The 13,831-nt window shown below is 42.3% G+C and overlaps 1 protein-coding gene across 4 annotated transcripts in view; it reads right to left on the bottom strand.

Moving 5' to 3' along the window:
* ZSWIM8 (zinc finger SWIM-type containing 8) overlaps positions 1-13,831 on the bottom strand; it is a 122,182-nt gene that overhangs the window by 49,269 nt on the left and 59,082 nt on the right. For 2 of the 4 annotated variants that reach the window (XM_005285586.5, XM_065551497.1), the window contains 2 exons: positions 10,915-11,068; positions 8,234-8,328 (listed from right to left, as the gene is read on the bottom strand). In XM_005285586.5, coding sequence (XP_005285643.2) covers positions 8,234-8,328; positions 10,915-11,068 — 249 coding nt within the window. Of the gene's footprint in view, positions 1-1,516; positions 1,577-8,233; positions 8,329-10,914; positions 11,069-13,831 lie in introns of those variants that run through there. The other 2 variants (XM_042850132.2, XM_042850133.2) reach the window with 2 other exon arrangements.

Below are 13,831 nucleotides of genomic sequence, written 5' to 3'. Positions count from 1 at the left end.
GTTGCTCTTTTAAGACTTCTGACAGCATGCACCTCACCTCATCCCTCTCAGATTTTGGAAGGTACTTCAGATTCTTAAACCTTGCGTCGAGTGCTGTAGCTATCTTTAGAAATCTCACTTTGGTACCTTCTTTGCATTTTGTGAAATCTGCAGTGAAAATGTTCTTAAAAGGAACAACATGTGCCAAGTCATCATCCTAGACTGCCATAACATGAAATATATGGCAGAATGTGGGCAAAAAAGAGCCAGAGACATACAATTCTCCCCTCCAAGTAGTTCAGTCACAAATTTAATTAATGCATTATTTTTTTAACAAGCGTCATCAGCATGGAAGCATGTCCTCTGGAATGGTGGTTGACGCATGAAGGGACATACGAATGTTTAGCATATCTGGCACATAAATACCTTGCAATGCTAGCTACAAAAATCCCATGGGGATTCTCACTTTATGGTGACATTGTAAATGTAGGCAGCAGTATCTCCCGTAAATGTAAACAAACTTGTTTTTCTTAGCGATTGGCTGAACAAGAAGTAGGACTGAGTGGACTTGTAGGCTCTAAAGTTTTACAATGTTTTGTTTTTGAGTGCAGTTATGTAACAAAAAAAAATCTACATTTGTAAATTGCACTTTCACAACAAAGAGATTGCACTACAGTACTTGTATGAGGTGAATTGAAAAATACTATTTCTTTTATCATTTTTACAGTGCAAATATTTGTAATCAAAAATAATATCAAGTGAGCACTGTACACTTTGTATTCTGTGTTGTAATTGAAATCAATATATTTGAAAATGTAGAAAACATCCAAAAAATTTAATACATTTAATTGGTATTCTATTGTTTAACAGTGTGATTAAACTGCGATTAATCGCGATTCATTTTTTTGAGTTAATTGTGTGAGTTAACTGCGATTAATCAACAGCCCTAATATTTACGTTCAGGAAGGCTGGAAAAACCTCACTGACCCTTGGCTTCAGGAATAATTACTACATACAGTGCATACACATTCTCTTCATAAGGCAACTTCCTCTACAAATACTGGTTACTCACTGAGACATTTTAAATGCCAGGAGCAGGAAAAAGCTAACAAAGCATGCCAATCCTTTTCAGAAGTCTCTTGAAGACCTCTGTCATCTGGACATATCCCTTTTTAGCAATGAATATCAGTCCCAACTCCTTTAATGTAGCCTCAATTAAATTCCTCAGACTTGGTATCTGTGCTCTTTTCTGCTGGACCACCTCCAAAATAATAATATTCTACCTTGGAGACTCCGACACACTCACTGCCCTGGGATGACAAAAAAATTGTATTTTTGGACAGGTATGTAAAATTGTTCTCCCAGAAGCATCACAGTCAGGGTGGGCAAGCAGACTGCACACCCAGGCTACTGAAATTTTATAATGATTTACAAGACTGCTATAATCACTGCACACAATATTCTCTAACAATTCATATACAGTGTAAGTACCAAGCAAGAGGTACTAATCTCTATGCTAATACAAACTTGCTAGTACCTTGTTTATCTTTTTTATTGCTGCTGTGCACTGGGATTCAAATCCTCCTCCTGATCTGCATGATTAGTGCATTTGAATGCCACCCAATCACTAAAGTGGCAGAAAAATGTGGAACAAAATCAAAATGAAAGGAAGCATTCACCACAAAATTACTGCTCATCATCAGCTACAGGTCTAATTTATGCTCTACATTTGGATGCTACAGCTCAAATACTCTCTTCACTACTCTAGGAAATATATCAGGGGAGACAACAAAAATTAAGCATGTCACAAGTCTGAGCTGCAGCAATACTCAGCTTATGCATGCTAGGAGAGCCATCAGAAGAATTCCAGAGAACAAGGGCGGATGGACATGGTGACACCTTCATGTCAAGAGCTTGTAGTGACATTTTGTGTGTATATGAAGAAAGATCACTTACAGAAGTTTGGGGAGGGGAGAATAGTTCTAATAGCAAAGGAGGAGGAAAGTCCTTTAATATCTTCAACATTCAATAGCCATTGTACCCAGCCGTTTGCTTAGAAGATCACACTGCATCATAATTGCAATTTCTCCCCTCTGTGCTGGAAAGCATGGGGAGAAGCATGCCCACTGCACACCTGGTTGAGCTGGTCACCTTTTAGAAGGCTGTAGAAACACAAAGAACTGTCTCTCTCCCTCTCGCTCTCCACTTTACCCCTATATTTGTCAATATGCCATTTTTCTACATATCCCCAGAAGAGCACATTACAAGGAGCTATATACTCATATACATTCATAACTTCCAAAATCAGGTACAAGAAACTGGAGGTTATCTGCCATCCCTGCAAAAATGCAATGGCTCCAGAAAGCTAGTTATGAGGGAAAGTGCGTAAGTGTTCAGTCAACAAGTATGAAGATCATGTGGCATTTTTTGAGTTTGACACCAAAGAGGATCATTATGAATATCTAAACACCAAACCCTCGAGTTTCTTTCAAATTTGACAGCTAAGAAGAAGGCGTGATCCTCACTGGCAGAACACTCCACACTAATGTTTCTTAGCTCTATCTAAGGCATCTTAACCCAGACCACTAGAGTTGTTAAACTGATGTCTTATGTATATAGCGTCTATTCCTTCACAATAAAGTTGCCATTTTGCTGACTGGTGTTGCTGAGGTTCTATTTGTCCCATAGACTCAAGTCAGAAAGGCAGAAGTTTGGAAAGTTACAAGCAAGTGAAAACAGGATTAGAAAGGAAGCATTTATACCACCTAGCAGTCAGCGCTGCTGTCATTACTGCATTATGAATGTATCTCTTTACAAGCAAAATGAGGTGAACAGACTGCTTTCAAGTATGTTTTTTTTTTCGTCTTGTAACATGGCAACAATGGGAAGTGCCACTATGAATATGATAAATATGTTGTGTGGGAAGGTAACTCCTTTGTCTCACCAGACTTAGCACTTCCCCCTCTGGCCATGGCGGGCCTGAGGTAAATCAGCCCCACTCTGGGCAGTGTTTGTCTTCCCTCTTCTGTGCTCCTTTGGCCGTATTTTCAGGGTAGGCCTCGGGGTCGGCCTACGTGGTGATCCGCCACGAAACAAAAAGGAAACTGTCTCACAAACACAGTGGGGCAGGGTGTTGTCCTGTTGCTTGCCTAGGGGTGTCAGTCCTTCCCCTAGCAGACACTCAGGTTTGGTTTCCTCTATGGGAAGGAGCACAGCCTCTCATCCTGGAGAAGCCTATTTCCCTGCTGCCAATAGCCTGTATCTCTCTCTCTCCCACACCTGCTCTCACCAGAGGAGGTGTTTTAAAAGGTCTCAGGCAGCTCTTAATTGGATTCAGGTGTCCCTAAACTGAGGTAACCCCTTCTCAGCTTGTAGGAAAAGGGGCCTTTAACATTCTAGGGCTAACATTACCTCAAGCGGGTCTTACAGGAGGGTGTTCCCTGCCCACCCCACCCCCTGGGCCCTCTGGTCCTTTTCCTCTGGCCCCTGTCCCATAAGCCCCGTCCGTCCGTCCCCACCTGTATGCCTCGAGCCAGCTGCACGACCTGCAACCGGTTTGCTTCAGAACTGCACCAAGGGCACATCTGTACATGCTCATGCTCCATACTCTCCATTGCCTCACTGCCCCGACACTAAGTGATGGAACCTGTTGCCACATAGTTAGGGTGAGGAACCCCGTTGGGCCAGCCTGTAATTCTAACCTACTCCCATGGCCCATGGGGATATCAGCTGGCGGCTCCTTCACGGAGTTGTGAAAATGGGCATGTATCTGGTGCGGTTCACCTCCATCCCTGACGCCTGTCCCTTTTGCAGCATGAGGGAGACCCTGAGCATGCCTATCTTGAATGCGCCAGGTTACAGCCCCTATTCTGGCTTCTCCTGGACCTCCATTTAGGTTTTTGGCTACACTTCTCCCCCCCACCTCTTTATATACACACACTCTATCTGTGGCCCCACAAAGTTGCAGGACCTGCTCGTCAACCTCCTCTTCGCGATGGCCGAAGTGGCTATCTATAAAACCAGGGAGAGAATGTTGGCTGAGGGAGTTCTCTACAACTGTGGGGCCTATTTCCAGTCCTCCCTGCGTTCATGTCTCCAGGCAGAGTTCCTCTGGGCAGCATCCGCTGGCTTCCTTGACACCTTTGAGGAACCGTGGGCACTGTCCGGGATTCTCTGCTTGGTGTCCTCTTTTGGGTCACTAGTTTTGACCCTTTGACCCTCACACCCGTCCTTGTTATTTTTCTGTTGCCCACCATAATTATTTGAGCCCCAGGTTCAGTGGATGCTCCCCATAGGCTGCTCTCTACCTCCTGCAACCTAATATGAGCATCTTCTTGCAGCCCTCTGGCCTGACTTTGTCACAGTTGTTAGATGTGTGGTGAGCTCTCTAAATGATCTAAAAATCAAAAAGGAATCATGCAAAAAGTAGAAACATGGATGGATTGCTAAGGAGGATACAAAAGAATAGCACAAGCATATAGGGACAAAATCAGAAAAACTAAGGCAAAAAAGGAGTTACATCTAGCAAGAGACATAAAAGGCAATAAAAGTAGTTCTTTGAATGCATTAGGAGCAAGAGAAAGAGGAAGGAAAGCATAGGTCCTCTACTTGGTCAGGAAGGAGAGCTAATAATTGATGACATCAAGACGGCTGAGGTGTTTAATACCTTCGCTAAAAAGGTCAATGGTGACCAGATACTCAACACAATAAATATTACTCGCTAGTGGGAGGGAACACAAGACAAAATAGGGAAAATAGGGAAAAAACAAGTTAAAGAATATTTAGCTATGTTAGATGTGTTCAAGTCAGCAGGGCCTGATAAAATTCATCCTAGGATACTTAAGGAACTAGCTGAAGCCATCTCAGAACTGTTAGTAATTTCTTTGAGAACTCAAGGAGGATGGATGAAGTCTCAGAGGACTGGAGAAGGGCAAATGGAAAACCTATCTTTAAAGAAAGGAACAAAGAGGACCCAGGGAATTATAGATTGGTCAGCTTAATTCTGATACATAGAAAGATACTGGAACAAATTAATAAACAATCCATAAGCACCTAGAGGATAATAGGGTTATAAGGAATGATCGGCATGGGTTTGTCAAGAACAAATCATGCCAAACCAATCTAATTTCCTTCTTTGACAAGGTTACTGGCCTACTGGATAGGAGGTAAGCAATACACTTGATGTATCTTGATTTTAGTGAGGCTTTAAGGTGGGTGCATAACTGGTTGAAAGAGGCCCAGTTGCATGTAGAGATGAAAAGTCCCTTTACTTTATCTTATGCAGTTTGCCGTCCCCCTTTCCCCTTTTTTAAAGCCTCCCCATCCTCCTCCACTGGCCCAGTTGTATGATTTTTACTGGCCTTTGTTAATTTTACATTAAGAACATAAGAATGGCCATACTAGTCAGACCAATGGTTGACTGTGTGCTGTGTGCTTCCTTTGTTTTAAACCTGCTGCCTATTTATTTCATCGAGTGACCCTAGTTGTTATGTTATGACTAAGTGAAGGAATAAATAACACTTGCCTATTTCTTCTCCACAGCATTCGTGATTTTATATACTTCTATATCTCCCTCCCCCCCCCCAGTCATCTCCCTTCTATGCTGAATGGTGCTAGTCTTTCTAATCTCTCCTCATATAGAAATTGTTCCATACTCCTACTCATTTTTGTTGCCCTTCTCTGCCCTTTTCCAATTCTAACTTTTTTTTGAGAGATAGGAGAGCCGAATGGCATGCAGTATTCAAGGAGTGGGCCTACCATGCATTTATATAGTGGCATTATATTTTCTGTTTTATTATCCATCCCTTTCCTAAAGGTTCCCAACATTGCTCTACACTTCCCTGTTGCCCTTTTATTACTAGAACAAGTTTTGATGGTAGCCTCCACACCAGGGCCGCCTAGTGTGGGTTCGGGCCCCAGTGAAAAAAATTTGTCGGGCCCCCCAGCAAGGGCGGACTGGGGGGAAGCTGGGCCCCCTTCCGGATCGCCAGGCCCCAGTAAGGCAACGAGAGGGGGGGAAGTCGGGACCCGGTAATCTGTACCGGCTTTCCCCCACACACACCCCCGTCGGCCCTGCTCCCCACATTAAATACTTTGTCTTTTTCTGTTGTTAGTTTCCCAGGCATTACTGAATTTCAGCCAATTTCATTTTAACACATTCTGCATTTCTTCGAAGTCCAATAGCTACTGTACGGCTCTTTCTTCAGGTCCCTGTCAGCATTTTAGTCCTGATATCAGTGGTTTGTAAGTGCTTTCAAACTTCAACTGAATCATATTTGGCTCGATTCCACTGATTAGCTCGAGATTAGTCACTGACCTGGTTGATAGCCCATATTCTGCGAATATGAGGAAGCATTGCCTCCTTCCCCAGAGCTCCAACTATTGTTATTACAGTCAGTCTTGGACTAGTTGAAATCCCTTAGGAGTGCTGAGCAGTGGCATTTTTACAGGCTGCCTCTATATGCAAAAAAACATTGTGATCTACCTTCCAACTTGCCCATGAGGTCTATAGCAGCAGAGGGCCATTAGGGGCCGTTACAATGCCTTTAGGCTGCTAATGGCATCAGGTCTATAAATCTCTTCCAATCCTGCCCGTGACAGAAACCGTGGCATGGATGTAGACTAGCTAACAGACTCAACCCAGACAAGTCTGAGTAATGCTTACAGGATAGAGGAAACAATCAGGGGAAATGGTGGAAATTATGTCACCTCCCTGATCAATGGGAGCCACCTTCACTGACCCTGTTTCAATCCATTACTAAGACCCCTGAAGTTGTCCTTGGTTCTGTTAAAACTTCATGCACGTAAGAGATTCTTCCCATGTGGGCTGCACTAAGTGGACATTCCCTAGAATCCTGCCAGATGCCTTGGTCGTTTTCTCAAATCCCTCTTCCTTGCTTCAACACCCAAGGGGCTGTTTGCCATTCTGCTCTGAGTCAGACATCTCAAAGACCATTTTCTTTTCCCCTGCTTTGTGGCTCCCTTTCAATAGCTTGTCAGGCTGATGGTCCTCTGCTTCTTAATCTGTTCATTTCACATCCATCCAGGGCAAAGCATCTGTCAGCAATGGTGAGATTGAACAGCTCCATACAAATTTCCCTTCCTTGTTGCCACCTTCTCCCATCTTCCGCCTCTATATCACATGCATTCAGCTTCCCCAGTTTCTCAACATCTTCAGCAGATGTGTGAGCCGCTGTAAGTCTTCCTGCAGCTTACATTTCATGCATGTGTAGCCCCCTCCTGATTTTGCTAGTCTTCCAGAAACAGCAACACTAAGGGAATGTCTACTCTCCAATCAGAGGTGTAACTGCATGTGTAGGCACAGTAGCAATGAAACCAGGGAAGTACACATTTTACAAACCTGCGTGGGACTTGGGGAAATGTACTCAAGCGGCTAGTCCATGCTGCCAAGGCTTCATTGCTATCATTATTCGAGCTAGCTAGAGCAAAGGCAGCTCACAAATGTCTACAGTGCTAGACTCAAACCTCTGATTACACTGTAAACATTCCCTTGGTCGTCTGCATCTGAGTGTTTTAGCTCTTTCATTTGCCATTCTAAAGTCCTTATTTCTCCTAATTTCTTCCGGTATAAAATCAGTCTGTGGCCAACTAACTTGATATTCCTTCTTGTCTTGCCTATAAAGAGGAGGGTTGTGGTAATTTTTTCCTAGTAAAGAAATGCAACAAATAAGGATTTGCCTTACAGTAACAAGCAGAAGAACAAGATGAGCATAGAGGGGGATGAAAACCAGATTTCCTTCCCCTCTTGTAGTACAATTACATACATACAGCCCTCACCTGCATACAAGGATTCATCAGAATTGCACATTTCTTCTCTGCAATACACTTATTTTACTAGCAGCATGAATTTCATCCTGCCATTAGAAAGCCAGATTATATATTAAGTTACTGATAAAGAAGTAGAATATCATGGAGACAAATGCATTATATGAAACTTCCCCAAGAGATGCACAGATCTAATTTCAGGGAAGTGCCTGCTTTTCACTCAGTTTTCCACCTGGACTAATGGGGCTCCAAGAAGCAAAGTAACTTGTCCAGAACTTCAACGCAAAGAAGTGCATGGCTCAGCAGGGAGTTTAACCCAGGATGCTTCTTGTTACTGGTCCTCTGTTGTAGGCTTTAAACTACAAGAGTCCTTGGGAAAAGAAGGCTCATCTTAAGGCTCTGGTCATACCATTATTCCTTTGTCTGAGATTATAAAATACCTATAGGAGCTCAGATGCAGCATTCTTACCTATCTGCAGAGGGTCTTTGACAGCCCGCATCCGGAACAGCTGCTCCCCCCGCTGGAACTCATCCGCACTGCCATTCGCCAGGCAGGAGTACAACCTAAGCAAAGCAAACATAGTTCCCTTTCAAACACAATCTTCACTGGAAAAAAGCAGAGTTGCATCCCATTCCCAACCTACGGGAGCACTAAGTGTTCACTGCTTTGAATTCATAAGGATAGTTTTAGCCAAGAGACATGAAAGGGTGCAAACTGAAATTTGGAGAATTTGTTTAATTGGTTATTTGGGTAGGTGAGGCATAAGAGATGAGTGACTGCAGTAAAGAGTTCTGCCTCCATAGCACCATAGAGGGAAGATCCATTGTAAGTGGCTCTGTGGTTCTGTATGAGAGAGACAGAGACAGATGCATCATTTAGAAACAGAGTCCAGCTGATGCACCATCAGACCTGGTCATCAGTCTTCCATAGTTGTTGTTCTTTATCTTTTGTTTTTGCTAGGGATTTGGGGTGAGTGGGTAGGAATGTTATTTGATCCCCTCGTCTCAAAAATCTGAAGTTCGTATTTTAAGGTTTGGGCCAGCAATTTAATATTGAACACATCTGAAAAAATATTTGGTTCACAAGCTATATGAGCAATTCAAATTAAGCTTTAGATTAAAATCTTAAGATTTTGTTAACGGAATTCTTTACAAAATGTCAAGAGCACTTTGCCTCACTTAAACTACATTCATAGCAAATTAAATTTAAAGGGAAATTTATGAACTATTGTTTGTACAGTGCTTTGATCCTGTAAAGAGGCATATATATTTTTATGCAGGCTTAACGCAAATCGACTACACAGATTTTATTTTAAACTTAAAAAAATTCAGCTGGGATGAAGGATGAGAAATTAATTCTTGCTTCACTTTTAAAGTGGGGTCCATCCTTTTCGGTTATTTTTCTCTAACACCTTATCTACAAAAATCATTAATCGCTGTCTAACTGATCCTGTGAGTAATCACTGACATTTCTAGACATTTTACCAGGGATGGCAAGTCATTACCAGAGGCGATTTTTTCCCAGGGAAAATCATGGTTTTTACCTCTTTGGGAAAAACTAGTTAGTCACAGTTTAAGGCATTTTCTATTTTAAAAACTGTTTAGTTAATGAACACCACATTATACTTAGTTTTAGTTACATATTCAAATTGTGGTTACACAAGGCAGCAGTTTCGCAGATTAATTTAGGATTGTACAAATAAAAATAAAACTGCAGTGGGAGCAATATTAATACACAAGTTATACATGTCATGATTCACATTTCAGTATTTAATCATATATAAACAAAAGTCAAAAACATTCGATTGTATGAAAACCACAGTACAGAGTTGTAGGCTTGAAGTATTAATCAATCAGAAGCATGCAGAGTTGCAGATTATCAGTCCAGGTCCATTTGGGCACACAGCATTCTTTAGCATTCTTTGATGTAGTGGATAGACCGAGTCTATTCCTTAGTTTTGAATGGATGTATCCAAAGTTTGAAAAAAATTGTTCTATGCTTGCTGGACACTAAGCAATTCCCCCCTCTCCTCTCCCCCCCCCCCCCACACTTTCCTGGTTCAAACTGGGTTTAAGCAGGTATTTATCGTACCCTGACCTAAACCAGTTTTTCCCCAGGAAATTGCTAACCCTGCATGTTACCATACAGGCTTTGAAGTTAAACCTTCTTCAGAGACTCAGATTAGCTTTACAGGCCCTTTTTCAGTTCCCAGTGTCACTGGTTCCAAATATGTACCATGACTACAGATTCCTTTTTAAGAGACAGTCACCAAAATGCTTAATGAGATTTGCTATCATTGCACCCATTAGGCAAGTTATTGGATGTTTTTTACGGTCATCACATAGTGAAACTAGCTGCCTGTATTCCTCTACAGCTCTACTGTGCACATCTGGGACTCCTCCTCCTGTAGGGACCTTCCCCTGCCCGTGAGAAATGTTTACTCTCATCTAAGTAGTGAAAGGGGGCCCCTTTCTAAAGGAACTCCTGGAGCACTGCTTTACTAGAGGGTTCTGGCTGCACACTGAATGCACACGCTCGCATCCCACAACTGGAGAGATTTACGGGAAATTCCTGAAGAACCACCCGATAGTCAAAATTCCAAAAGATCCGAAAGCAGAAAGATTATTGATCAAATAACCACTGATATATTTGAAACCATGTAAGAAATCAAACCACTTCTCTGGTCCACCACCCAGGAGTTCAGTACCTTTCCAATTCTTGAACTGCTATGACTAAGGGTACGTCTACACAACTAGCAGAAGTGAGTCTCAGAGCCTGGGTCTACAGACTTGGGCTCACACTACAGTGTGTCAACATTCAGGCTTGGGCTGGAGCTTGGACTATGATGGGCTTCAGAGTCCAAGCTCCAGACCAAGCCACAACTGTTTTTAGCGCAAGCCCAAGTCTTAGTCTCACTGCACCCTGAAAGACCGCCACAGGAATTCATGTCTTTCAGAATTTCAGATCTGTTAAATCCTGCCTCTTCAGCAACAGATTCAAACTAGGGAAAAACCCACACAAAATGTGCCTAAGATGCAGGCATTAGAATCATACCAAGAGAGTGAGAGACCCCAATTTGATCCAGGACTCTCCTGTACTGAGATCAATTTGTTTCAGAGCACAAATGCGACCAGAACAGAATATATTACCTGATGTCCTCCTCGTTCTCTGGGAAGCTCCAGAAGGCAATCCGAAGCTGCAGCTGTTCAGGTACGGGGGGGTAGACTTTCTCCACTACCTCGAATGGAATGTGAAACGCCACCTGCTTTGCAGACAGTTCCACCAGTGGAATCACCAAACCATCTAACAGGACAAGCAATATTAGATACAATTACCCATAGATAGAGCCAAACTAATCAGAGGCTGAAAACAGAAGGAATGAAGCTACTCCTCTTATTTCTCTCCTTCAATTGGGTTTAGATACAAGGGAGTGGCAGCATAAGACTTTTCTGGAGAGTCACCTGCCAATCCAATGTCTGTTCCCAGTCCCAGGGCACAGGCGTTGCACACTCTTGTGAACCCACCTGCTTGTGTGTGGAGAGTTCTGTTGGCCCAATAAGGCTTCAATGACCCAGATGTTTTGTTACCTGGGTGTGCTGAATCATGCCAGACTTTTTATTGAAAAGGTAACAAATTATGTCACATATTTCTATTAGAACCCTGTGGGGAGTTAGGCTTTTTTTTCCATTTACTAGATGAGAAATTGCATGTTTTCATTCTAGTATAACCCCAAAAACTGCACAAGCCCTCTCTCCTAATTCTGAATCAGTTTAACATACCCAAGGCTGCAGAGACTTCACTAATTATACTGGTGGACACACCTGGCTACGATAGTCAGTGCTATAAAGGGATGCAGATTTTTATTTTAATGTCTGGGGTTCCCCCCACAGGCTCTTCAATGGCCCCAATGAATCCTAATAAGAGGGTTAGTTTCTTTCATATCTAAAAATGCCAATAAGCGAAAACATATCTTCCATTCCATCCCCAGAAACTTTAAAATGGAGGAAGGATTAGCTTGTGGCTAAAGCAAAGGAAGGGGAGTCAGGAGACCAAGGTTCTAATCCCAGTTTTGTCAGTCTGTTACCTTGGGCTAATCTTACTTTCCCCAACTATAAAATGGACATATTATTTCCTAATTTACAGGAGCTCTGCAAGGCTAAATTGAAATCTGTAAAGTACTCATAGTTCCACATACTCCAGGAGCCTTACGATTGCATGATACATGTGTCTCATGGTAACCAGAAAGAAGAAACTTTCCAAGGGATTCAGCTGCAATACTCTGCCATCTCATGCTCCCCCTTTCCAGAAAATTGGTAAGGAAAAACTGAATTATGATAGGATTTTGTTTATTCCACACAAAATACCACCAATTGTGACTGGTATTAACTGCAGATACACAGACATTAAGTAGGCACTACTGTAGAGTGCTCACTTTATATTAATATTTTTTATTACAAATATTTGCACTGTAAAAAAGATGACAGAGTCAAAGCATGAAGGGGCATATGAATATTTAGCTTATCTGGCACGTAAATACCTTGCAATGCCAGCTACCACAGTGCCATGCGAATGCCCGTTCTCCCTTTCAGGTGACAGCGTAAATAAGAAGCAGGCAGCAGTATCTCCCGTAAATGTAAACCAAGTTGTTTGTCTTAGTGTTTGGCTGAACAAGAAGCAGGACTGAGTGGACTTGTAGGCTTTTTTTAAGTTGCAGTTATGGTAAAAAAAAATTCTACATTTGTAAGTTGCACTTTCATGATACAGTAAAGAGATTGCACTACAGTACTTGTGAACTGAAAAATACTACTACTTTTGTTTCTTTTTCACAGTGCAAATATTTTTAATAAAAATAATATAAAGTGAGCACTCTACACTTTGTATTCTGTTTGTAATTTAAATCAATATATTTGCAAATTAAGAAAACATACACAAGTATTTATAATAAATTTAAACTGGTATTTTATTATTGTTTAACAGTGTGATTAAAACTGTGACTAATCATAATCAATTTTTTAATCAAGTTAATTTGTTTTGAGTTAATCACTTGAATTAACTATGATTAATTGACAGCCCTAATAGATACACATCAGTGTATGGTTTTAGTCCTTTCACTGCCACCTCTCTTTAGATTGTTCATTCTTAAGTGAAGGGGCACAGTGCCTCTGCACACATCTATCTAGCACCCAGCGCAACGGAACCCTGATCCTGACTGGGAGCACTTGGTGCTCGGGTAACACAAATATTAAATAATTACCCAAGAACAGAAGTGCCTTATGAAGGGGACGAACCATGCAGTCAGATACATTTTATATATGTAGATCAGCCCATACATTTTTTAGCTATCAGACAAAGGGAATCTGATCCCACAACTACTCAGAGTAGCAGAGATCCAGCCTACCCTGCACTCTGGAAACTGCAGCCCTGGGCCCTAAAACCAGAGATCCCGGAATGGCCTCATCTCCAAGCACCCCACAGCTTTGCTGAGACCCACTCCCATCCCCCCACTGGGACAGCGGCCCTGGTCAGACACTGCTCACCCCCAACCTCCCGCCAAAACCTTCTTTGTCCAGTGCCTAATTAATACAGTTTCTGATATTCCATGTTTTATGTCTCAATCTCCCTAACCAGCTTTTAAACCTCCGCTGGCAGGCAAAATGTAAACCAATCCAGCCCCAGCCTCTCCCTGCCCACCAGCCTCCAGGCAACATTTCAAAGGAAAACCCAAGCACTGATGTCACCAAGCGCTTTCCCTCATTCTGCCCAGAGACAGTCCTCCAGTCAGAACAGTCGGCACTCTTAACTTGAGAGAATGGGATAGGATGGGATGAAAATGCACGCAGCAGAACAGCCAAGATTTCCCCCAACACAAACAGGCCTGTCAAATTGAGGGATGACATGAACACAGATGGAAAGAGCATACACAGCTTCCAAACGTCTACATTTCTGATCATCTGATTACACTGAAATTACTAGACATGCTAAGCAGCATTCCCTTTGATTAGAGGGGCAGTTAATGGAGTCAATCCTTTACAGACTAGCATTGTTTTTCCAAAACCAGAGGGATGT

This window comes from Chrysemys picta, chromosome 7, assembly GCF_011386835.1.
Source record: "Chrysemys picta bellii isolate R12L10 chromosome 7, ASM1138683v2, whole genome shotgun sequence".
In the NCBI taxonomy this organism is placed as follows: Eukaryota; Metazoa; Chordata; order Testudines; family Emydidae; genus Chrysemys; species Chrysemys picta.
The sequence above is the reverse complement of the archived record's forward strand: the minus strand, read 5'-3'. Positions and strand labels throughout refer to the sequence as shown.